General features: G+C 44.5%; 1 protein-coding gene across 4 annotated transcripts in view; it reads right to left on the reverse strand.

Moving 5' to 3' along the window:
* The window catches only part of LOC127444080 (adenylate cyclase type 2-like), a 99,230-nt gene that overhangs the window by 23,062 nt on the left and 49,740 nt on the right, over positions 1-26,428 (reverse strand). For all 4 annotated transcript variants that reach the window (XM_051703255.1, XM_051703282.1, XM_051703273.1 and 1 more), the window contains exons 2-3: positions 8,534-9,066; positions 1,526-1,723 (exon numbers count right to left, since the gene is read on the reverse strand). In XM_051703255.1, coding sequence (XP_051559215.1) covers positions 1,526-1,723; positions 8,534-8,698 — 363 coding nt within the window. In that variant the 5' untranslated portion in view covers positions 8,699-9,066. The remainder of the gene's footprint in view (positions 1-1,525; positions 1,724-8,533; positions 9,067-26,428) is intronic.

Here is a 26,428-nt window from a genome sequence, read left to right on the forward strand (position 1 = left end):
CCCATGTGCACTTGCAAACTGTAGTCTGGCTTTTTTATGGCAGTTTTGGAGCAGTGGCTTCTTCCTTGCTGAGCAGCCTTTCAGGTTATGTTGATATAGGACTCGTTTTACTGTGGATATAGATACTTGTCTACCTGTTTCCTCCAGCATCTTCACAAGGTCCTTTGCTGTTGTTCTGGGTTCTGGAATTGATTTGCACTTTTCGCACCAAACTACGTTCATCTCTAGGAGACAGAAGGTGTCTCCTTCTTGAGCGGTATGATGGCTACATGGTATCTTCAGGCATTTGGAAATTGCTCCCAAGGATGAACCAGACTTGTGGAGGTCTACAATTTTGGCTGATTTCTTTTGATTTTCCCATGATGTCAAGCAAAGAGGCACAAGTTTGAAGGTAGGCCTTAAAATATATCCACAGGTACACCTCCAATTCAGTACACCTCCTATCAGAAGCTAATTGTTTAAAGGCTTGACATAATTTTCTGGAATTTTCCAAGCTGATTAAAGGCACAGTTAACTTAGTGTATGTAAACTTCTAACCCGCTGTAATTGTGATATAGTCAATTAAAAGTGAAAAATCTGTTAGTAAACAATTGTTGGAAAAATTACTCGTGTCATGCACAAAGTAGATGTCCTAAACGACTTGACAAAACTATAGCTTGCTAATATTAAATCTGTGCAGTGGTTAAAAAATGAGTTTTAATGGCTTCAACCTAAGTGTATGTAAACTTCTGACTTCAATTGTATATATATATATACACACACACACTACTGGTCAAAAGTTTTGAAGCACTTATTATTTATTATAATTTTTTTTTTCTTCACATTTTAGAACAATAGTATAGTCATCAGAACTATGGAATAACATAAATGGAACTATGGGAATTATGTTGTGACTAAACAAAATCCAAAATAAATAAAAACCGTGTTATAATTTAGAATCTTCAAAGTAGTCACCCTTTGCCTAGAATTTGCAGACATGTACTATTGACATTTTCTCAACCAACTTCTTGAGGTATCACCCTGGGATGCTTTTTAAACAGTATGGAAGGAGTTCCCATCTATGTTGCTTTTCTTTATTATTTGGTCCAAGTCATAATTTTTTTATTACATTTTAGTTTTATAATGAAATAAATTAATATGGTGGCACAATTAAATTTTTGTCTACAAAACTAATTTCAAACATTTAAGCATACGCCTTCAGATCAAAATATTTTTAAGGTCATGAGAAACATTTCAGTCAAGTGTTTCAAAACATTTGACCAGTAGTGTGTGTGTATATATATATATATATATATATATATATATATATATATATATATATATATATATATATATATACAGTATATTATATATAACATTATCAACATAAAATCACTATATCTTGGAAAGCATTGAATGACCAGTATGGAATTATTGAAAGCTGGACATATAGCATGTTTATGTGTGCGATAGTGAGCGTATAAGAATGTATCTGCTGTGAAACGTGCAAAGTCATATGAGGTCATGTACTGTAAATGTGTGTCACCTGGTCCCATGGTTGTATTTGGTCTGTGCTGAAAATAAAGGTGAAGCCCATTGTGAGGTGTGTGGCCCACACAGCCAGACCGAGCAAAGTTCTCCATCTTTGAGAGAGGGTCTCTGTACACACTAAAATAAACACAGCCAGGAACAAGCAGAACGTTCCTCCAACAACACCCACAAATGCAGCATGCTCCTGTGCTTTCTGAAACACACATACATAGAGAGAACAAGGTGTTAAAATGCAAACACGTGAATCACATAAGCAAGCTCATTCAAAGGGTTTGGAAAAAGCAATGTGTGTGTTGTGAGTGCATAATCTTCCATTGAAAACTTTGGAATTGTGTGTTTGTTTAGCACTTTCTCAAGGAAAACGTTGTGAGAGCGTGTCTACATGTTTGCGGATGCACTCTTTCACAATGATTAAATTACATTATTAGTCTAGAATTCACCACCTGTGTGGGCAAAAAAACAGCTGCAAGTCGAACGAGCCACTCACCCGCCCACCTGTATACACACTCACAGCAGTGAGACCTCTACTCATGTTCACCCAATTAAATCAACTGTTCTCAAACCACTCTGAATTACCACTGAGCTACTTCACTGTCTCTACTTTCAAATGAAGCACAGATACATACCTCAAGCCAAATCACACACACATACACACATTCAAATCATCTTATGGACTTTGTGAAAGATAGTAAAACAAAAACACACATGCCCACACACAGAGCCACCTTGGCCTTATTCTGTTCCTCCCACGGTCGGTTGGTGTTGAGCGAGGAGGTTACAGAAGTTCACACAGATTGTATAGTGCTTATGTGCTAGGGAGATGAACAATAGCAATACGGAAGAAGCGTTCTGGACCCTTCTCCACAACCAGCTGACTGCAGAGAAAATGTGTGTGTGGGTTGTGTGTTCACCCAACATACTTTATACAGAACAGCTGGCTGAGAAAGTGGCAATCAGAGGACACAGAGAGAATGTCATACGATATGCTGCTTATTTTCCAAGAAAAAGTAATTCTGATGGACTTGAAACAAACTGGTAGATACAACATTGAAAACACACAATATCCTGTCACTGATACTCCCAGTTCCTGTCAGCTTTGTGGCATTTTGATCATCATGGTGCAGATTATGCAATTCATCAGGGTACTACAGAGGACCAGCATCTTAACTGTCGCAGGCTTATGTAAGAGAGGCTGCTTCAATCATCCGCAAGGTGGCTGAGGAAAGCAGTGATTTCATAGTCAGTCCCCTTTGAACAGCAAGGAAAAGAATACACCCTTTTCTCGATGAAATTTCAAGAATATAATGTACATTGCTAAGGCAGTTTGTTTTAAGGGAGACACCGTGCTCTTGAGCTGGTGGGTGTTTGATTTGAGTCTTTAGAGTGTGTGTAAGTGTATATGCATGTGTCAGTAACCTAGTTTCCATCCACTTTTCGCGCTGTTTTGTTATCGACAAAGTGAAAATGCGTAAAAAAGATTTTGCGAAATTTTCCGTCTTCTGCCTGTTTCCATTCAAATGGCCTTTTATCTATAGAAATGTTGTGCGTGATGACGTCACGCTTAAAAAAAACAAACACTTTGCCGCATACGTTTTGGTTTATCGCAAAAGAAATCTGCCCTTAAGCCATTTCCATACAGAAATGTGTGTATATCGCTAATTGTGTACCTTTCACCTCCCAGATGTCTCTAATTCCTGGAAAATGGGGGGAGTATTGAGACAATTCATTGAAATTAGCCAGCTTACTGTCACTTTAATTTATAAATGCAATCAGAAGACGAGGAATTGCAATCAAAAGGGAGCTGTTGCCCTTCGGATAGGACTGTAATATTGGTCCTGACGTTGCGTCTATCGCAGGTAGTAGTGGGGGAAACTTTCAATCTTAGTATAAGGACCATCCATTGATGTGTATATGCTGTGAGGAGGCAGGCGAGGAATGAGGATCTGAGGGACTGAGGAAGTCATGGTGTGTTTCTCACGTTGCCCCCAAGTGAGCTTGTCTCGTTGAACATTCACTTGACCGTCTGAGGAAGCTGGGCACCTTTCTTGTTTCTTTTTGTGCTGGTTCAGCTTAGTTTGTTTTGTGGAATATCACTCATTCGGGACAGTTGTGGATGAATCTGCTCGTTCTTTATGCTTATGCCTCCTATTGGCTGGAGTTTGTTTTGTGGAGTATTTTTTGCAGGACATTGGAAGGATTAGGTCATCTGCTGCATTCATGAACTGCCGGCTCACTAAACATTCATTTGACTGTCCGAGGAAACGGAACTTTTTTTGTGTGTGTGTGTGCTGGTTCTGCTAGAGGCTGGAGTTTGTTTTGGGGAGGAACACACCTTCGATACAGTTTTTTTCACAGTTTTGTGAATGAATCAACATGTTCTTTGTGTTTATTCTGCCTATTGGCTGGAGTTTGTTTTATAGATTATTTTCTGTTGTGTAATTCTGCCTCACAAAATTTGTATAGAAGCACCGGACTTGAGCAATCAGATGGCAAGGTTGTCGTGGCGGCTCTTGTAGGTGTACATGGACTGTTTGAGTTTAGAGGGACAGATGCCAAGCGAGTGTAAGAGTTATCGTCCAATTTCCCTGATCAAGCTAGACATTAAAATATTGTCAAAAATGCTGGCTAACCGATTAAGTTATGACATCTCTTATGCATATAGATCAGGTGGGGTTTATTCGGGGCCGCAGCTCTTCTGATAACATTAGGCGTTTCATCAATATCATGTGGTCAGTGGCGAATGGTCAGACTCCAGTCGCTGCCATCTCACTTGACGCCGAAAAGGCGTTTGATATGGTAGAATGGGATTATCTTTTTTTAGATTTTGGAAATATACGGGTTTGAGAATACTTTTATTGGACGGATTAAGTTATTTTATAGACACCCGGTAGCGGCGGTACAAACAAATGGATTAATTTCAGATTATTTTACTCTGTATAGGGGCACCCGGCAGGGTTGCCCTCTTTCCCCATTATTGATATGTCTTGCCCTGGAACCATTAGCAGCCGCGATAAGAAAGGAGGATAAATTTCCAGGGGTGATTGTGGGAGGTGTGGCACATAAGCGTTTGCTTTACACAGATGATATTTTATTATCCATCTCCAACCCCACTAGATCTATGCCTTGCCTCCACAGAATTATTAACCCTCTGGGGTCAACGGACGCATCCTATAATAACAACAAAACCTTGTGCTTTTGTAAAATAAAGAAAATAAACAGGGTGCGCTTTCAGCCGTCTCTGTCTCCGCGAGCATCTTTCTGAAATACGTCACAAAAATGAACTGAAACTCGTATCACACAAACATGAAACATATGTCTAAAGAAAGCTTAAAATGTCTACTTTTAAATAAAACAATTCAAATTTAAAACAAATATTCTCCTGCAATGTAATCTGTATGAAACAAAGAGATGTACAGTTTCTCCTGGCTCAGCTAATTATCGCTAATGTGATCACACCCATCAGCAGTGCGTGCTATTCATAAGGTAATGTGCTGAGGCGATCAATGCAAATGGAAAATGCCCCCAACAATGCCTTAAAAAGCATCAAGTTCATCATCAGATTCATTCACTTTCCTGCGTGTTTGGAAGATGGCATGCTACACAGGTGAGGAAGCTCTACAGATGGTCCTGGATAGTGAGGAAGAGTTCACATTTTCCTCAGAAGAAGAGCGGGAATCCGACGAGGAATGTTTGCATTTTGAAGAGCGACATGATCCAGCCGAGGATACAATTTCAGATAAGTCTTTACTTACATTAGTTGACATGCTATTTTATATAAACATGTACATATTTTACTAGTTGGACTATTTCCAGACTTGCCACCCAGTATTCAGAGTATTGAAATTTGAAATATGTCCTAATAGGCAAGTTTTAGTTACATTTAAATGTTGTTTCGGCTAAAGCAGGTATTTAAATTGTACGCTGTATGATATAAATATGTTATGTAATATGATATAAAAATAATATGAATGTTTAGATTATATTTTAACTAGTGTTTATGCTGCCTCGTTATCATCAACGAAGCTTGTGCTTGCAAATATCTGTTCGGGTGTAAATGTGTAAAATGTGCTGTAAATATGCCCATATTAGAAAATCAGCATATTAGAATGACTTCTGACAGATCATGTGACACTGAAGACTGCAGTAATGATGCTGAAAATTCAGCTTTGATCACAGGAATAAATTGCATTTTACAATATATTCAAATAGAAAAGTTATTTTAAATTGTAAACATATTCCACAATATCACTGTTTTTGCTGTATTTTGGATCAAATAAATGCAGCCTTGGTGAGCAGAAGAGACTTCTTTTAAAAACATAAAAAAATCTTACAGATCTAAAACTTTTAAATGGTAGTGTAGGTCTAAAGTTTTTAAGTAAAGTATTTAGGTAAAGACAATGTATAGTCAGATTACTTCTTTTAACTTAAACTTGATTTTGTGAATAAGCTACAAACAATACATTCAATCATTAAGTCTCCTCACATTCATTCTCTCTCAGGGGAGGGGTCTTTGTCTCCTCAGGTGTGAATCACATCAATATTCATGATCATCCACGCCTCCTCGCATATGGCCTTTCTAACACTAAAAGTGTCTTATAAAAGTTAAATGACTATATTGTTTTGTATGAATGAGTGATCAGGATGGTTTTCACATCATTTTTGTAGCAAAGACTCTAGGCTACAAGATCCAATTCTCAAATGTCTTGTGGACAAATGTTTAGTGTGTGTTATATGGCCTTATTTCAGTGACTTAAATTTTAGTTTTTTCAAAAACCACACATAAACGTTATTTTCTCAAAAATACAAACATGTACATACATGTTGTTCACATATTATTGTAGCCCAGTTTGTGCTGAATACAGTGTTATCAGACATTAGCCATTAATATGTTTTTAAGCAACTGAAAAAAGCACAAATGTCAAGGCATGTCAAAACTTCTCCAGGGCCCAAAACACCCTCAGACCCCAGAGGGTTAATTCCTTTTCTAAATTCTCAGGATACAGAGTTAATTTGTCTAAATCCTAAACTCTGGCTCTGACAGCGTACTGCCCAGTAATGGCTTTCCAGTGGCCCAAACAGGGCATTAAGTATTTGGGCATTTTATTCCCAGCAAATTTGTCTGTTTTAGAGTTAATTTTGATCCCTTAATAAAAAGGTTTTTGAGTGATGTGGACAGGTGGGCTTCATTATATTTATCTATGATTGGGAAGGTTAATGTTATTAAAATGAATTGTATTCCAAAATGTAACTACCTGTTACAATCTCTCCCTATAGATGTCCCCCTCTCTTCCTTTAAGCAATTTGATAGCAGAGTGAAGTCCTTCATTTGGAATGGTAAGCATCCTAGATTACATTTTAATAAGTTACATAGACCAATTGACAAACGTGGGCTAGGCCTACCCAAGATTTAGTTTTATTATTATGCATTGGGTCTCAGACATTTGGCTCACTGGTCACTTCCACCTGAGAGAGCCCCTCCCTGGTTCTGTATTGAACAGGAAGTTCTTGCCCCTATTTCGCCATTGGAAAGCTTTTCTATCAAACTAACAGGAGAAGTTAAGTTACACCCCGTTATCTTGCATTTGCACTCGGTATGGACAAAAGTGTCCAGAGTGTTTAATTCAGACATTTATTTTAATGTTTCCTCAAGCATATGGCTGAACCCAAAATTATGTATTAATAAGTCCCCTTTCTGATTGTTAGAGTGCATTGTGAGGGGGGGTTACTACACTCAGGTGACCTATATGAGAGTGGAGTGTTGAGATCGTTTGAAAATTTGGTTCAACATTTTGGGATTTCCAGATCTCAGTTCTTTTAGGTATTTACAGCTGCGCTACCTGCTCTGTATTGTTTTTGGGAGTAGCATACACTCCCCTAAAGTGGCAGATACTCTGGGAGAGGTGATTACTGCTTTTGGAAAAGATCTTGAGGCATCAGTGTATTACTCCCTTTTAATTCAGAGTCTGGGGGACAGAGCTCTAACATCTATCAAGAGATTATGGGAGAAAGATTTAAACTTGGTATTGGAGGAGGGAGTGTGGGCTAGGATTCTAAAAAATGTCAAGTCTCTATCTACAGATGCAAGGGTTCACCTTATGCAATTCAAGATTTTACATAGATTCTATTGGACCCCCTCTAGATTGTATAGGCTTGGTCTTAAAAACACACCCACCTGCTGGTGATGCCAATCGGAGGATGGAGACACAACCCATGTTTTTTGGGGGTGCATTAAGATCCAAGGGTTTTGGTTGAGGGTTCAGAATTTTGTATGTGACGTCTTGGGCACTCGGGTTTCATTTTGCCCCAGACTCTGTATTCTGGGAGATGGGGCGGTCATCAATGTAGGGAATAAACATGTGGAGGATTGGATCCTAACCAGTATTATTGTTGCCAGGCAGGTGATTTTGAGGGGTTGGAAGTCAGTTGGAGCACCCACATTTCAGGAGTGGTGCTCGGAGATGGGAAGAGTGGCAGCCTTAGAAGAAGGGTCTTATAGAAGATTAGGGAATTTGGATTTGTTTGTTGGGAAATGGGGTGGATATTTAGTGTTCTTGGAGGGTTCTCGGGTGAAATAGTGGAGAGAGAGGGATAACTGTCAATGTGTGTGATTTTTATATATATGTATTTTAAAAAAAAACAATTATTAGTTGTTTGGTTTTGGTTTTTGTTTTCTTTTGTATGTGTTCATTGATGACCACAGGGGTCAGGGGGAGTAGGAGGAGTGGTAGTAGGTTTTAAAAGTTGATTTTGTGTGTTTATGTTGTATTTCTGTGTTTTAATAAAAATGTTAATCATAAAAAAGAGACTTACTGGCCACAAGATACTTATTCTGATCACCTGATTTAATTGTACATTTTATTGATAATTTGTGTTTCCATCAGCTATATCTGTAAACTTTTAGATGCGCTACACCTTCTGTCGCAAAAAAACCCTTGGATGGAAACTTATTTAGTGTGTGCATTTGTAAGTGAAAAAGAGGGAGAGAATAAATGTGGCATCTCACCAGTCCCAAGCTGAAGAAGATCACTAGCAGTGTTGCGCATGTGAGCATGCTCAGTCCCAACAACAGAACGAAGGGCTGGTATTGGCTAATGCCAGAAAATTTCCTGTATAGTGCTTCCTGTTTCAGCTCCTGCTCATTCAGCAGGTACTTCCCCTTCGCAGGCATGCTGATCAATGGCAGTAAAGCAGCTGAAAAATACTGACCAATCACAGCAGAGCAATCAGATGCTTCAGAAATACACTTCCTCCCATCCAGGAGAGTGCCATTATGCAGAAATCCCCATAGAAACCGTGTGTGTGGGAGGTCATTCCAGAGCAGAACACTTAAACTCTCCTCTTCTGTGAATCTCTTTCATTTCGTCTTTCAGTATTCACTATTTCTAATCTTTTTTTCCTTACTCCATAATAGCAAGCAGAGCATTTCAGCTCTTAAGGTCCCTCTTGGTCCTGTTGGAGAGGGTTTCAGTGTAGCACTGTATGTTGAGTGAGAAGGGATGCAATGCAATTGAAGACACTTTCACCATCCAAAAATCCCTGTAACACAGAGAAAGAGTGATTTGTTTGATGTGCTATTGTGATTACACTTCTATACACTCATTCTGACCCTTGATCACAGCCAAGAGTAGTGAGACAGAAACGCTATAATTAATTGGTTTCATTTAGAAAAATATTTATTTCAAGATCTGTCAAATCATGCATCAAAGTTTAGAGAACAAACTGTAATGTAACTCATTAAATCTCAATAAACTGTCCTCTATGCAGTCATTCCCACGCTCGCTGCTCTCTCTCACTCTCTCTGCATTTAATAATGGTTTTGGGCCGAGTTCAACATTTGTGTGGATTCAGTCCTCTCTTCATTACAGAGCCTAATGCTGAGGGCTGCTGTCCATGGCATCCTCAGCCAAACTCCAGCTACATCGACACATACTGAGACACGTGGAGCTCTCTAAATGCAAAGTTGAGTGTAGACTGGATGCAGATTATGTGAGCTTTGCTCTGCTAAACAAATAGAGACCTCAGTGCAGGCAGTTGTTATTAGTCTTACTGTGAAGCTGACTGTGATGTATGTGTTCATGGCTGTGTTGTTTGCACTGTGACTGCTGCAGACATGCAGGACTGTACAGGAAAGGAAAGTCCCTCAGCGAGGCAAAACATACATGGTTCTTGAGCGTAAACACGTACCAAGTGTAAATAGGACTAACTTTCATATAAAGAAGGCTTCATCAAACCTGGAAAAGTTTATGTGAATTCAGCTACCTGCTCTCCATCTTTCCCTTCCATATCAATGAGCTGACAAACAATCTTTATCACTACATCATCTCGCAGGTGGAAGAATGGCCAATGAAGTAGGAAGAGCAAACACGTCTCTGTAAATAAACTGTGTTCAAAGGTCTTGATATCCCATTTCAGGTTATTAATGTTTGAATAGTGCAAGCAGATGATCAGAGAGGCTTAAACAACAGCCTTACATCCGACAGTGTACTGGTGTAATAAAATACGCTAAACCTTAGAGAGAGTTGCAAGTAGGGATGTAACGGTGTCACGGTTTCATGGTATACCATGGTTTTAAAAAGAGATGCTTATCAAACCGTTGACATTTATAATTCACGGTATTGCATTCACGGTAATACTTTGATTTCTTTTTCTAAAATCCAAGAAAAGGAATTAAAGTTTCCATTGTAAATATCACTTAATTTAAGAGAGAATCAGCTACATTTACACAGCATCATATAAACGTATAAATAAATCTCTAAACTGCGATGTATGTCTCCTCTTTCACTGAACTGTCTCTTCATTTTAAAAGCCACACGTGTGAACTGCATGGCAGAGAGAGAGCACAGTGCACTGAAATGTCAAAGCCTGGACCTTTATTTCCCTCCGCCAAGCAGCTGAAGTCCATGGTGTAGGAATATTAAGGTTATTTAAAAGGCCCATAAGGCATCACCAATGTTGATGGTCACCCAAATTGTAAACTTTGTCGAAAAAAGTGTGATCAGAATTGGAGCAAATCAAGATAAGAGCAGCAGCACAGCTTGAAGGACTAGGCTGTTTTTGAAGGCTCCTTATATACTCAAATTGTTATTAGTCTTAAATTGCCCGTCTCAACATTTTTTGGAGCGTGTTGCAATCATCTGATTTGAAATGACTGTACATAAAAAACAAAACGAAGAAATTCACAAGATAAAACATAATAATGTGTAGTTGTAGTGTTTTCAATTTAGCAAAGGGTGAATATAATTTACAAATCACTCCTTTTTGTTTTTATTAGCATTTTTCATACTGTCCAACTTTTTTGGAATTGGGGTTGTAAAAATGTCCTCTAACACTACTACCAAGCTGAGGAATTGAATTTAAAGGTGTATGTGTGTGTGTGCGTGTGTGTGTGTGTGTGTGTGTACAAGTTTATGCTACATTGTGGGAACCAAATGTCTCTACAAGGATAGTAAAACCTGAGATCACCTACCTTGTGGGGCCCAGCCAGCAGTCCCCATGAGGGAAATGGCTTAATAAACATACTAAATTATGTTTTTTTGAAAATGTAAAAATGCAAAAAGGTTTCTGTGAGAGTTAGGTTTAGGGTTAGGGGATAGAAATTATCGTTAGAACTGTATAAAATCCATAAAATGCATGGAAGTCTATGGAGAGTTTCAAAATGTAAAAACAAGTTACGCTGCTGTTGAGACAGGAAGATGTATTGCAGACACAAGCGACCTTGGCCAGATAAATAAAAAAAAAAACATGCTGAAAGTTATAAATTATGTGAAAAATTATTAGTTTATTAGCAAGAGCTTAATTTATGCATATTCATTATTATTATTTTTTTTTTATATTTATTTGACTGTTTCTTCTCTTTTCGTTATACAGTTGATATTCTAAGGTACTTATTTAATTCAGTATATTTCATTACATGATTGGGTCAGGAATCACTCAAAAGTCATCACTTAAACTCACAAGCTACAACATTCAGGGAAAGTTTTCTGCTGCTTTTTTATGCAGTTTTCACCTGCATAAAAGCCTGTTGGCATGGCTCCGACCACTGGACCGGGTCTGGGGCTCCCTTTTAGTGAGATTTGTCAGCGGACTGGTGACATCCGAATAATTATGCACAAACCTCCCATGATAGCCAGCCAGCCCCAGGAACTGTCTCACCTCCTTGTTGGTCTTGTGTCTCAGGCAGGCTGCAACTGCTGCGGTCTTATCAATTTGGGGGTGCACCTGCCCCAGATACCATACCTCCACCCGTCCAATTGTGCATTTCTTGGGGTTTACCGTGAGTCCCGCCCGCCGCAGTGACCTCAGAACCGCCCTCAGATGCTGCATATGCCGCTGCCAATCATTACTGTATATAATGATGTCATCCAGATAGGCAGCGGTGTATGCAGAGTGTGGTCTGAGGACTCGGTCCATAAGGCACTGAAATGTAGCCGGGGCCCCAAACAAACCGAACGGAAGGGTCACGAATTAGTGTAAGCCAAACAGTGTGGAGAAGGCCGTTTTCTCATGGGACATTGGTGTTAAGGGGATCTGGCAATAACCCTTCATTAAATCCAGTGTCGAATAAAAGTGAGCCACGCCCAACTGATCAAGCAGTCATCACTCTTTGGAACCAGCACCACCGGGCTGGCCCAGTCACTGTGGGATTCTTTTATTACCCTCATATCGAGCATGACCTTTAATTCTTTACCCACTTTTTTTTTGTGCTCGGGTAATCGGTAGGGACGATAGCGTAGCGTACCACTACCCCTGGGGTTGTTTCGATATGGTGTTTTATGAGGTTCGTATTGCAGGGAAGGGGCGAGAGCATGTTCGAGAATTCTCTTTGCAACCGGGCCACGTCTGTGATTTGCAATGTTTAGAGGTGGTCTCCGCAAGTGAGTTCACCTCCGGCCCAAGCTCCTCCCTCTCCAGTACCACCGTCACCAAAGCCACGGGGACCACCTCCCTTCACGGTTTTAAGAGTTTGAGGTGGAAAATTTGCTGTGCTCTGCCTCTATCCGTTTGTTTAACCTCATAATTGACTTCCCCGACTCACCGTGTGACTTCAAAGGGCCCTTGCCACTTTGTGAGTAATTTAGAGCTTGATGTTGATAGTAATACAAGGACTTTATCTCACTGTGTAAATTCCTGTAGCCAAGCTCCCCGTTATACAGCCGGGTCTGACCAGGAATGCACAATTCCTCCATCAGACTGGTATTGAATTTTGTTTTTGCTGTTTGAAGGTCCCTCCTCCTAATTACGCCCATACAATAATTCAAATGGGGTGAACCCCGTGGAGGCTTGTGGGACCTCTCGAACTGCGAATAACAGGGGTTCAAGCCACTTATCCCAATTCCAAGCATCTTCGTGCACGAACTTACGAATCATGTTTTTCAGGGTTTTATTAAACCGACCAAGCCATCCATTTTGCGGGTGGTAGACACTTGTCAGAATCGATTTAATACCCAATAATTCGTACAGCTCGCATAGTGTACGTGACATAAAAGTAGTCCCTTGATCAATGAGGATTTCTTTCGGAATCCCCAAATAAATAGATAATTATGAAGATTGCCTCAGCAACACTACATGCTGAGATGTTGCGCAAAGGCACTGCTTCCAAATATTGCGTTGCGTAGTCCACCAGAACCAATACAAAGCGATGCCTGCATGCCATCCACTCTAATGGCTCAATGAGGTCTATACAATTCTTTCGAAGGGGACCTCGATGAAAGGAAGCGGGTGCACTTGGGGTGGCCGGCAGATTCACCAGCTGACATTCACAGCATGCCACACACCATCTGCGAACATCCCCGCAAATGCCCAGCCAAAAGAAACGGGCCATTAGATGGTTCAATGTCTTTTCCTGCCCTAAGTGACCCGCCTTCGGATTATAATGAGCCGTCTGGAATAACATTCCCGATGGTTCTTCGGTATCAATAACTGGGTTTTATCTTCCTTTGTCTGAGTGTCCTGCATCACTCGTTACAACCAGTCATTTATAATAAAAAAGTATGGATAGGTGAGTGCAATGTCTGGCTGAAGACGCTGACCATCAATCACTCTCACTTGGTCGAAGGCATGCCTAAGAGTCTTGTCTCACATCTGCTCCAGACGGAAATCCCTAGTGGGAAATCGTCTAAGGGCTGGGGAAGCCAAGACTTCCCTCTCCCCTTTGTCATCCTGACACGGAGCTGACATAGATGGACCCGGCTCTGCCTTCCCAGCCAGCACATCACAATACCCACACCGAGACGCTCTGTTACAGGACCCATCCACACAATTTTCTCTTAATAAAGTGGAAAATGCTGGCCAATTCATGCCCAGAATTAGTGGATGGGTGAGGCATCAACTAACTGAAGCCTTGACACTATGCTTTTGTTTCCAAAATTGAATCGTCACTGTCACTACAGGATACTCGTGGATATCCCCAGGCACACATCTTACCTTCACCTTGTAACTAGCACCCAAAGCCTCGTCTTGAACCAGGCATTGATGGATGGAGGTTTGGCTGCAACCCGAATATACCAAGGCCTGGTATGTACCCCCCTTAATACCCACAGGTATGCGGTATCCACTAAGTATCCCACCTTGATCGGGGATGGCCTGCAGCACGTCGGGGACCTGAACCAATGTCCCCACCTCCGTCACTGGGCATTGGTCCCGGAAATGCCCGGGCTCCCTGCAGCTCCAACAGTCTGGCCCAGGCTCCACACCCGCACCCGTTACAGCGGTTCCACCACCCTGGGAGTGAGAGCGGAGAGGGGCAGGGGAAACCGGCTGGTAGTGCAATCCCCGGAGCCGGTTTGGGAGGGGCCCCTCCCCGTGTCTGTGCAGGAGGAACAGGACAGAAAGCAGGGGGAGTAAGGGAGACAAGAGAGTGAGAGAGAGAGAGAGAGAGAGAGAGATAGAGAAGGATCTTGGGGCTTGCCGGTCCCAAATATGCCGACATGTGGTCCTCTGCCAGCTGGATGGCCGTTGCTTAGCCAGCAACCACCTCCGGCAGACGTCCCAGAGCTGTTGGGCGAAGGCAAACATCATCACCAATGGTCATCGAGCGAAAGCATTGGCGCTGCTGCTTGGGTGTCCGGCCGCCCCATTGTAGGATGACTTTCCTCAAGTCAGCGTACACAAGAATGTTGTCCGCTGGTAACTGCTGCGCTGCAAGTTGGGCTTCTCTGGACAACAGTGGATTAACCGGACTGTCCAATGGGTGCTCAGCCATCCGCATGCCCTTGCTGTCCACTCAAAGAGATCCAGTAAGGCCTCCGGATCGTCTTGGGGGCCCATCTTGACTAGTGGAACCTGGGGCAGGGTGGTCACGGGGTCCGGGGTCGTGGCGGCAGCACCTTCCTGGTGCAGCAAGCTCTGGAACATCTGCCGGTCCTCCGCTTGGGCCTGGAGGAGCGCAATGAACCGCTGCTCCTGTTTGGTGCGCAGCTCAAAGAGGGAAAACGTTCTCCAGAGGTGATGCATCCATGGCGGAATTCTTCCTCTCTTAAATCCTGGGTTTTGGCACCAGTGTAAAAGGTCTCTTCTTAATGGAAAGGAGGAAGCGGGAGATGGCAAAATCCAATTCAAAAAGGTACTTTTTATTTCCACAAACACAAACTCGCTTTTCAGCGCAATCTTAACAACAGTACAGTTTCAGTGTGTGCGTGGCTGCTCTCTCCCCTCACGGGTGTCCAGCTCACTCTTAAAACCCGTCTCCACTCTCACTGCAATGACAAACAGCTGTTAGAGACAAACATTGCCAGGTGATGATCCTTACCATTCTCATCTCTTGATCTCGCTCTCCATTCACAAGCCGGTGGTGAACCACGCCCCCCCCACCACACAGCTATTTTGTGTTTGCAGTGACATTGGAGAGGGATTTAAAAGGGCAATCCAGACTGCCGGGGAGAGAGAGAGCCGAGCTAGGTGTGTGTTGAAAGAACTGTTCCGCTGGAAAGCAAGTTTTTTTTTTGTTATAAAATAATTACCCACTGTGTTCAGTTTTGCTGTCTCCCGCTTCCTCTTTCCACCTTCACATACGAACCTGTCACAGTGGTGCCGAAACCCGGGATGGAGGAAGGATACGCTGCCATGACATCCTCGCCGCTGGAAGAAGTCTTCAAGTCCTTCGCCAGCATCCACAAAACACCAGGCCCTCATGGAGCTGTAAGGCTGGCACTAGGATGTCTACGCACAAAAGGACGCCATTTCCGGTAAAAGTCAAAAACTCTCACACAGAAGAGCATCTCCACCAGAGACAACACACCCTACTGGGTAAGGGCAATAAAATGCAAATCTCACTCACATCTGCCCCCTCTCTTCCATACCTCACCTCAGGTCACTTTAGAGTCACCAAAAACTAAGTTATGACTTATCCTGTTCTGTAATGTTTTCTGATCATACACATTTGGTATCATTCAAGAGGTCTCAGTGCAACTGGTAAAATGGTCTCATTCCCTTTCAGCAAAGTCAAATCACGAGTAAGATTTAAGAACTTAGTAAAATACTGTATTCTATCAGGGGCATGCCCCTCCCTGGTCTCTCACAAGAACCATATGCTGTATGCAGATTAGGTGTATTCTTTGTAAACATCAAATGACCTACTCAATTACAAGTTTCAAAGGTCTACTTACAACCCCCTAAATAGTAAACAAATTCTGAATAACATCAAACTAACACATCTGAAATAACAATAGAATAATTTGGTACTTAAGGAGAGATGGCAAAGGAGAAGGGGAATCTGTAGTCAGATCTTCCACACAATTGCTGTGTGTAGTTTTCTCTACCAGGTATGCAATTCTTATTTCTTATGTTTTGATAAATGTTTGAATTTGACTTATTAATGTCTAATTGGAACTGATGAATGTATTATTTTACCTGTTAAATAAATTGTTACATTTGAGTTTATTCTGATTTACTCTGAAATTATTGTCTTTAGTAGATTACGTTAAATCCATGTTTCTGCAAATCTACGACCAGGTTAGTAGTGGACTTAAGCTCAGTTCTGAGTGGAGCATGGGGCACACCGACTGAGACTTTAGAGCTTCGACTAACAAATTGGCATTAGTTCAAGTGTACTTAGTGTGTACAGGCTCGATATGGAATTTCCGTTTAGGACAACATGAAGTTGATCGACCAACCTAAATAGGGTGAAGTCTAAACCTAAAGTCTAAAGTTCTTGTAATATTTTTCTAGCTAAGTGTACATAGGAAACTATGGCATGATTATATAAAACTATTTTTAACTTAGGTAATGTTGGTCTATCTTTGTAAATTTTAGCTTTCATGACCTCTGAGTAGTAAATAATGTTACTCTAATTAAGAGTCTACTATCTAAGGGGACTAAACAAAATTCTTTTAGAAAAAACAGCAGGCATGAGCAGCCATCTGAATAGTATTTAGTCAATTACCTCTGTCTAATGACCAAAGACTGGTGTGTTTGTGATCGTGAGATCAGCGTACACGGCCGGCATGAGACTCTCTAAGTGACATAGGATGCCCTGAAGTGGCCATGCTCACAGTGGGCGGTCCATCTGCTGCCGCTGCTGTCTGGGGAAGCCCAAATCGCAGCACAACAACTACCAGTTGCCAACCTCATGGAGTATTCCGGTTTGAAGAAAGCCATCCTGCAACTGGTCAGCCGCAGCCCAGAACAGCAACACCAGCGTTTCCGCAAACTGATGCTGAGCGAGGTCGACCATGCGTCTGCCTATGTACAACGGCTCCGCGATGCCTGCCGGTGGTGGTTGCAGGCTGAGGAGGAGGCCGACACCGATGATGTCATCAACATCATGGTGCTGCAGCAGTTCGACTCCCAGCTGCCAAAGGGGATGGCAGAGTGGGTCCAATGCCACCATTTGGCATCACTGGAGGAGGCGATCCAGTTGGCTGGGACCATACAGCAGCGTATCCGTGGGATGGCGAGTCCTTTTCTCTCTCTCCTTTTTTCTCCCTTCCCCCCCTCCCCTTTCCGTCATCCTGTTCCTGCTTCCCGGAAACTGGGAATTCCTAACCTTCTCCACTCTCTCCCACAGGCTGGTGAATCCGCTGCCGCAGGTGTGAGTGTGAAGTCTGGGCCACTCTGCTGGAGCTGCGGGGGTCCAGGGCATTTCCAGGACCGATGCCCCACGATGAAGGCAGAGACATTGGTCTGGGTCCATGATGTGCCACAGGCTACACCCAATTGAGCAGGAGCATACTGGATACCTGTGAGTGTGTGTGTGTGTGGGGGGGGGGGGTACATATCAAGCCTTGGTGGATTTAGGTTGCAGTCAAACCTCCATTCACCAAAGCTTGATTCAATCCAAGGCTTTGGAAACAAGCTGGCGGGTAAACGTAAAGTGTTCACGATTATCTGTTAGTGACGGTCATCATTCAATTTTGGGGACAAAAGCATAGCGTAGAGGCTGCAGTTAGTCCCCACCTCACCCATCCACTAATTTTAGGTACGAATTAGCTGGCATTTACTGCTTTATTGAGGGAAATTTGTGTGGATGGGTCCTGTAAAAAAGTGTCTCGGTGTGTGGTTTGCAATTCACTGGCTGTGGAGGTGGAGCCGGGGCCATATACCTCAGCTCTGCATTAGAATGACGTTAGGGAGGGGGAACTTCTGGCTTCCCCAGCCCTTAGGGTATTCCCTGCTGGGGATTTCCCTCTGGAGCAGACATGAGACGAGACCCTTAGGCATACCTTTGATCAAGTGAAAGTGATTAATGGTCAACATCTCCAGCTAGACATTGCAACCGCATATCCGTATTTTTCAGTTATCAAGGATCAGTTGTATTGAGTGACACAGGACACTCAGGCAAAGGAAGATACAACCCAATTTTTAGTACCGAAGAGCTGTCGGGAAATGACCTGCCAACTACATCAACCAGACTACACAATAAAGGGTCAATTAATCATTTGGATACCCCCATATCTCTAAAGGAACTTAGTGAAAAAATCTAATCCCTAATAAACATCTTGTGGTTCAGATGGAATTTGCAATGAGATGTTGAAACATGGCAGCCCCAAACTGAAAAAGGCCATTTTCAAATTATTCAATTTGCTTATAAAATCAAATCACCACAATCTTCAAACAAGGTGACACATTTAACCCAAACAACTACAGGGGCATTTCAGTGAGCAGCAACCTTGGCAAACTCTTCTGTTGAATAATGAACGTCATGGTTACTTGTGTAACCTCCGTTACCTGATGGAGGGAACGAGACGTTGTGATGATGTAGTGACACTAGGGGTCACTCTTGGGAGCCCGAGACACCTCTGGTCTTTGATAAAAGGCCAATGAAAATTGGCAAGTGGTATTTGCATGCCACTCCCCCGGACATATGGGTATAAAAGGAGCTGGTATGCAACCACTCATTCAGGTTTTACGCTGAGGAGCCGAGACAAGGTCCGGCCATTTCAGCGGGTAGTTCAGCATTGTGGCAGGAGGGACACAACGTCTCGTTCCCTCCATGAGGGAATGGAGGTTACGCAAGTAACCATGGCATTCCCTATCTGTCACTCACTTGACGTTGTGTCGATGTAGTGACACTAGGGGTCCTTATACAAAACGCCGTGACTGGCTGAACTGGGTTACGTGAACTGGCGGTGTGTGATGGGCAAACAACTATGTGCCTCATAGCCAGCACACTAGGCTGACACGTAACCTCCCCCAACATAGTTATGAGTGTCGAAAGGCCCTTTGGGGACAAGTCGACTACCCAAAAGATAGAGACAGACTAGCCCAGTCGCGGCCTCTTTTACCCCTCTTTTTTTTCACTCCCTAAAAAAGAAGGGGGATTATCCGACTGGGCCGCCAGGTCTAGTCGGGGGCTGTCCCTCCCAAGGGGGGGACACCGTGGAGACCACACCTCGCCCAAAGAGAAGGGGGGGATCTTGCCGACCATCTCATGTCTCAAGGTAGATCCTATCCAACGGGGGAGGAGTTACTACAAACATGGAGACTGTGGAAGAGGGGGCTCTGCCCAAGGAAGATGCAGTTTGCCAACAGAGAAATGAATTAGCGGAAGATATACATCGCATGGGGTTGCCTTACAGGGAACCACCACATGCGGAGCACCTACCCCAGAACAGAGCTCTTTATTAGCACGTGTACTGGGCCGGCAGCGAGTCTCTCCAAAAACTCGACTGCCACAGAGCTCGGAGGAAGTCAACCAGGGAATATAGTTTGTGAGCACTACTAGGAATTAATGGCGCACGTCTTCAGCTCAGAGGAGGTGAAAGGTGCTATGCGCAAGCGATACACCCGGCCGGCTAACCCGGGCTTATCCGCTTGTATTGCGTGCCACTACCTGGGATGAAACCGGTTCCACCCGGAGGTTGTAGAACCTTGCAAAGGTGTTGGGTGTTGCCCAGCCCGCTGCTCTGCAAATGTCTGTTAGAGAGGCACCCCTGGCCAGGGCCCAGGAGGCCGCTATACCCTTGGTAGAATGGGCTTGTAGCCCTACCGGGGGCGGCACGTCCTGGGCGTGATATGCCATAGCTATGGTGTCAATGAGCCAGTGGGCAATCCTCTGCTTGGAGACAGCGCTTCCTTTCCGCTGTGCACCAAAGCAGACAAAGAGCTGCTCAGAGATCCTAAAGCTCTGCGTGCAATCCAAATAGATGCATAAAGCATGCATCGGACACAGCAACGGCAGGGCTGGGTCTGCCTCCTCCTGGGACAGTGCTCGCAGGTTCACACCTGGTCCTGAAAAAGGGGTCGTGGTAACCTTGGGCACATAGCCCGGTCGGGGTCTCAGGATCACGTGAGAGTCACCTGGACCGAACTCCAGGCACGTTTCGCTGTCAGAGAACGCTTGCAGGTCTCCTACCCTCTTGATGGAAGTGAGCGCAGTCAGGAGGGCAGTCTTCAAAGAGAGTGCCTTAAGCTCAGCTGACTGCAAAGGCTCAAAGGGGGCTCTCTGTCGACCATGAAGAACTACAGAGAAGTCCCATGAGGGAACGAGGTGTGGTCTGGAGGGGTTCAGCCTCCTGGCATCTCTCAGGAACCTGATGATCAGGTCGTGCTTCCCTAAGGACTTACCGTCCACTGTGTCGTGGTGTGCTGCTATAGCAGCAACGTACACCTTCAAGGTGGAAGGGGACAGCCGCCCTTCCTACCTCTCCTGTAGGAAGGAAAGCACCGATCTGACTGCGCATTTCTGGGGTCTTCCAGTCTGGAAGAACACCACTTAGCGAACAGATGCCACTTCAAGGCATACAGGCGCCTCGTAGAGGGGGCCCTAGCCTGAGTGATACCACCGCGGGGCCAGACATGGAGATTCCAGAGGTCTGGTCGTGGGTGCCAGATGGTGCCCCGTCCCTGAGAAAGAAGGTCCTTCCTCAGGGAAATTTGTCGCGAGTAGCGTGAGGTCTGAGAACCACGTCTGGGTGGGACAGTAGGGTGCTACCAGGATGACCTGTTCCTCGTCCTCCCTGACCAAGTAGGCTCACTGGGGGAAACGCTACTATTTGCGTAGGCCAGGAGGCCAGCTGTGTGCCAACGCGTCTATGCCGAGGGGTGCCTCGGTCAGGGCGTACCAGAGCGGGCAGTGGGAGGATTCTTGGGAGGTGAACAGGTCTACCTGTGCCTGTCCGAATCGACTCCAAATCAGCTGGATGAAATGCAGTTTGCCAACAGAGAAATGAATTAGCGGAAGATATACATCCAGAGGGTGGAGTCTCCACTCTCCCCTGAGGGTAACCTGCCGTGACTGCGCATCCACTGTAGTGTTGAGGTCGCCCGGGATGTGAGTGGCTTGCAGCGACTTGAAGTGCTGCTGACTCCAAAGGAGGAGATAGCGGGCGAGTTGTGACATACAACGAGAGTGCAGACTGCCTTGGCGGTTGACATATGCTATCATTACCGTGTTGTCTGTCCAAACTAACGCGTGCTTGCCCTGAATCAATGGTCGGAACCTCCGCAGGGCGAGCAGAATTGCCAACAACTCGAGGCAGTTGATGTGCCAATGCAGTCGCGGGCCCGTCCATAAGCCGGCGTCTGTGTGCCCATTACAAACAACGCCCCAGCCCGTTTTGGAGGCGACTGTCATGACCACGACGTGCCTGGAGACCTGCTCTAGGGGAACACCTGCCCGTAGAAATGAGAGGTTGGTCCAAGGGCTGAAAAGACGGTGACAGACCGGCGTGATGACCATGCGATGTGTCCTGTGGCGCCATGCCCATCTCGGGGCTTGAGTCTGAAGCCAGTGCTGAAGCGGTCTCATATAAATCAACCCGAGCGGGGTGGCCACCACTGAGGATACCATATGCCCCAGGAGCCTCTGAAAGAGTTTCAGTGGAACCACTGTTTTCTGTTTGAACGCCTTCAAACAGGCCAGCACCGACTGTGCACGCTTGTTCATGAGGCGCGCTGTCAAAAAGACTGAGTCCAACTCCAAACCGAGTAAAGAGATGCTCTGAACCGGGAGGAGCTTGCTCTTTTCCCAATTGACCCGAAGCCCTAGTCGGCTGAGGTGTGAGAGCACCAAGTCCCTGTGTGCACACAACATGTCCCGAGAGTGAGCTAGGATTAGACAATCGTTGAGATGAGAATGTGAATGCCCACTTCCCTTAACGGGGCAAGGGCTGCCTCTGCGACCATGTTGTGGTCGTGCTGTGTTCAGGGACATCGAAGTACTTACCTGGCTCCTTATGACCAACCCTGGAACAGCCTGGGACAGGGGAGGAAGAGGCCTGTCCTCGTGACCCGTTGAGACTGTAAAATCAGGGCGGATTTGTGCCACAGCTGGGCTCTCAGGGGCAGGAAGACCACCACTGGAGTGCCAAACCTGCCAAATAGTGTGGTGGACCGAGGTCGTGATGATGGCTGTGCACACCGGATACGTGACCCAGGGAACAAGGAAACCACTCTTGCTGAACTCTTGGGTACTGCAGCCACTTGGGCATGCAGCGCAATTAAATGCAAAGGCCCTCAACTGGGGGATGGAGTGGTCTGCTTACCAGCTCCAGAGCAGCGGGTTTCGTCATCCCTGGTTGGCGTCTGCTTCCTGCGGTAGGCTCCACACAGGGGCCGGGCCGAAGGGGTGGGCTGCGGCGGAGCCGGTGCAGTCACCGCAGGGGGACGCCCTTGGCGATGAGCAGACAGGATGCGGGATCTTGAGCCGTGCCGGGGCAGGATATGCCAGATAGCCTCCATCTGCTGCTTCACCGTCGAGAACTGCTGGGCAAAATCCTCGACGGTGTCGCTGAATAGGCCAGCCTGGGAAATGGGGGCAGCAAGGAACCGTGTCTTGTCGGCCTCACCCATCTCAACCAGGTTGAGCCAAAGGTGGTGCTCCTGGACCACTAATGTGGACATCGTCTGCCCGAGAGACCGCGCCGTGACCTTTGTCACTCGGAGAGTGAGGTCGGTCGCCAAGCGCAGTTGCATCAATCCCAGGGCGGAACTACCCTCGTGCAGTTCCTTTAGCGCCTTAGCGGACTTGCAGGAGAGCCATGGCGTGCAGGGCGGAGGCGGCTTATCCAGCAGCACCATAAGCCTTGGCCGTCAGAGACGACGTAAACCTACAGGCCTTGGATGGGAGCTTTGGGCACCCGAGCCAGGTGGCGGCGCTCTGTAGGCATAGGTGCACCGCGAGTGTCTTTATCCACCGGAGGGATTGCCGAATAGCCCTTGGCCGCCCTACCATCGAGGGTAGTGAGGGCGTGGGAAGCTGAAAGATCTGGACCGGGCAGTAAAAAGTACCTCCCACGAACTTGTCAGCTCTTCATGCACTTCCAGGAAGAAAGCAATGGGGGCGGGGTGTGGCTTTGAGTGGCGCCGCGAGCCCAGGAACCAATCATCGAGCCGTGAGGGTTCAGGAGAGAGCGGAGGGTTCCACTCTAGCCCGACGCTCGCGGCTGCCCGGGAAAGCATGTCGTCATCTCCGCATCAGCCTGTGACCGGGCGACCGCACCTGAAGGGAGGAGCCCAGCTGAGGTGTCCGACTGGACAAGCCCGCTCTCCGATGTTGTGCTCGAGAGCTCATCACTTTCGCGGGCTCCGAATAAGAGGTCAAACTCGCCGTGAGACAAGCCGGCGGACTCATTCGGAAGCCCGATCGGGGCAGACGATCCGCGGGGGGATACCTGGCAGAGGCGGTCCCATTGGGGTCCCCAAATCGCCCCCAGTGCTAGCCGCGCTGGCCTCATATCCATGGGTAGAAGGACCAAGGCGGGGTGGCTTGCTTTCTTATGAAGGTAAGCCGCGACTGCATCGTTGCCATGGACATGTTCTCGCAATGAGTACATGACCCATCCACGAACGCTGTCTCCACGTGAGCAGTGCCCAGACACAAAAGACAGTGATCGTGACCGTCGGAAGGCGAGAGATAACAAGCGCAACCAGGAATAACACACAAAGGAAAGGCATCTTTAAAAAGACGCATCTTTAAAAAGACATTCCGTGTGTGCCGCTCTTTTAGAGAAATATACTCTTTTAGAGAAATATACTCTTTTTTTCTGCCGAAGCGCCCAGGGGGATTCTCTGCAGTGCACCAGTGCAGAGGAGGGAGAAGCCCCTGAAATGCGCCATCAGATCCAGCAGAGGTGAATGAACAGTCGTGGGAATTCAGCTCAGTGAGCATGACTGTTCGGCTCAGTAGAGAAAATCTGAATGAGTGGTTGCATACCAGCTCCTTTTATACCCATATGTCCGGGGGAGTGGCATACAAATACCACTCGCTAATTTTCATTGGCCTTTTATCAAAGACCAGAGGTGTCTCGGGCTCCCAAGAGTGACCCCTAGTATCACTACATCGACACAACGTCGAGTGAGTGACAGATAGGGAATGACAGATTAGTCCACTATCTCCAAGAACAAAAGACTTTAAACAACAGTCAAATTGGATTCATGCCAAAACAGAGAACAACTGCTCATATCTACACATTGCACACACTTGTACACAAACATGCCCACCAAACAAAACAAGGAAAAATATATGGTTGCTTCAATGATTTAAAAAAAGCCTTTGATTCAGTTTGGAATAACAGACTCTTCCTAAAACTGATTCAGAGTGGAATAGGAGGAAAGGTATATGATTTAATTAAGGACATGTACAAAGACAACAAATGCTGCATTAAAATACACAACAAAAGAGCTGAATATTTCAGCCTGAATAAGGGAGTTTGTCAAGGCTGCAGCATAAGCCCAACTTTATTTACTATTTACATAAATGAATTGGCCACAATGCTTCAAAAATCTTCTAGCCATGGGCTCAATATAGAGGACAGAGAAATCAAATGTCTTCTATATGCAGACGACCTGCTGCTGCTCTCACCAACTGAAGAGGGATTACATGAAAGCCTCTCAATTCTAGAAAATTGCTGTAGTAACTGGGCTTTACCAATAAACATGGACAAGTCTAAAGTCATAATTTTTCAAAAGAAAAATCGTCTTAAAGACAAAAAATATGTTTTTACATTTGGGGGAGAATTTCTTTGACAATCTCGGCTTCTGGACAATTTGACATGGTTGTAAAGGAACTTACCTTACAGACAAGGCTCATAGGGCATTTTACAGTGTAAGGAAAAATATTATTCAAATTTAACCCCCCAATCAAACTGTGGTTGAAAATATTTGACAGTGTCATCAAACCCATCCTTCTGTATGGCAGTAAAATCTGGGGACCCAAATATAAACTAAATTATGAATCCTGGGACAAATGTTCAATTGAAACTTTCCACCTCGAATTTTGTAAAACATCATGGGAATTCACAGAAGTGCTTCTAACCTGGGCTGTACGGTAGAACTGGGCAGATTCCCTCTCTTGACTGACATTCAAAAGAGAGCCAGTAAATTCTGGTTCCACCTATCAGACTCTTCCCCAGAAAATCACCATCACTGTGCATTTATACACAGAGCAGCACACCCAGAGAGTGACCCTTTAGCTGGACAAGCACCAGCTAAATGTATCAATTAAATTCAGGAAGGCAAAATTAAAACAAATACAAATAATTACTCCAGAAGAATATATTCATCATTGGCAAAGAAAACTCAAAGAAATAAATTAACCTATTTCCAAAAAATTAAGACAGAATATAAATTGGCATCATATCTGACCAAAATTACCATCACAGGAAGCTTCTGACGAAGTATCGTGTGAGTGAGCACAGTCTGGCTGTAGAGACGGGTCGGCACTGACAGAACTGGAGACCCAGAGAGGACAGACTGTGTTCACACTGCACTCAAGGAGTCATAGAGGATGAACTTCACTCCCTCACTGAGTGCAGTAAATATGAGACCATCAGACACACATATTATAAACTCATAGGACAGATACTGCCGGAATTCAGCAGAGTAATGTGGAGAAACTTTCATATGTTCTAGGAGAGAAGGCTGAATGTACAGATTTAGCAGCAGAGAATGTGTTCTCATGTCATGATCTGATGGAGAGAGGGTGAACCCTCATTAAATATGAAAGTGTCAGTTTAATTTACTGTTAATGTTTTTTACATTTTGTGCACTTACCTGTATGGTTATCATTATTATTATTATTATTATTATTATTATTAATACTAATAATAATATTTCATTATTTTACTTTATGTAACACGTTTTTTTTTTTTTTTTTTTTAATGCTTTGGCAACATTGTACATTGTATACGGTTATGCCAATAAAGCTAATTTGAACTGAATTGAAAAGAATTGAGAGAGAGGGAGGGAGAGAGAGAGATTAAATTCCATATCCACCTAGAACTGATAAAAATATGAAGAAAAATACCTAAAACACTGGACAGAAGCCACAGCTCAACAAAGCAAATTGAAGTATTATCTGTCACTAAACAGAGAATATAAATGGATCTTATTCATAGTAGTGCTATATAAATGTTTTGGGCCGAAATGAAAATGAGGCTGGCAGAGAAAGAAGTACAGTCTCTTCAATGGCATGCACTGTATAAAGCTCTTTGATCACATCTAATTTTTATTTGTGTTTTCT

The sequence above is a fragment of the Myxocyprinus asiaticus genome, chromosome 1 (genome assembly GCF_019703515.2).
Source record: "Myxocyprinus asiaticus isolate MX2 ecotype Aquarium Trade chromosome 1, UBuf_Myxa_2, whole genome shotgun sequence".
Taxonomy (NCBI): domain Eukaryota; kingdom Metazoa; phylum Chordata; class Actinopteri; order Cypriniformes; family Catostomidae; genus Myxocyprinus; species Myxocyprinus asiaticus.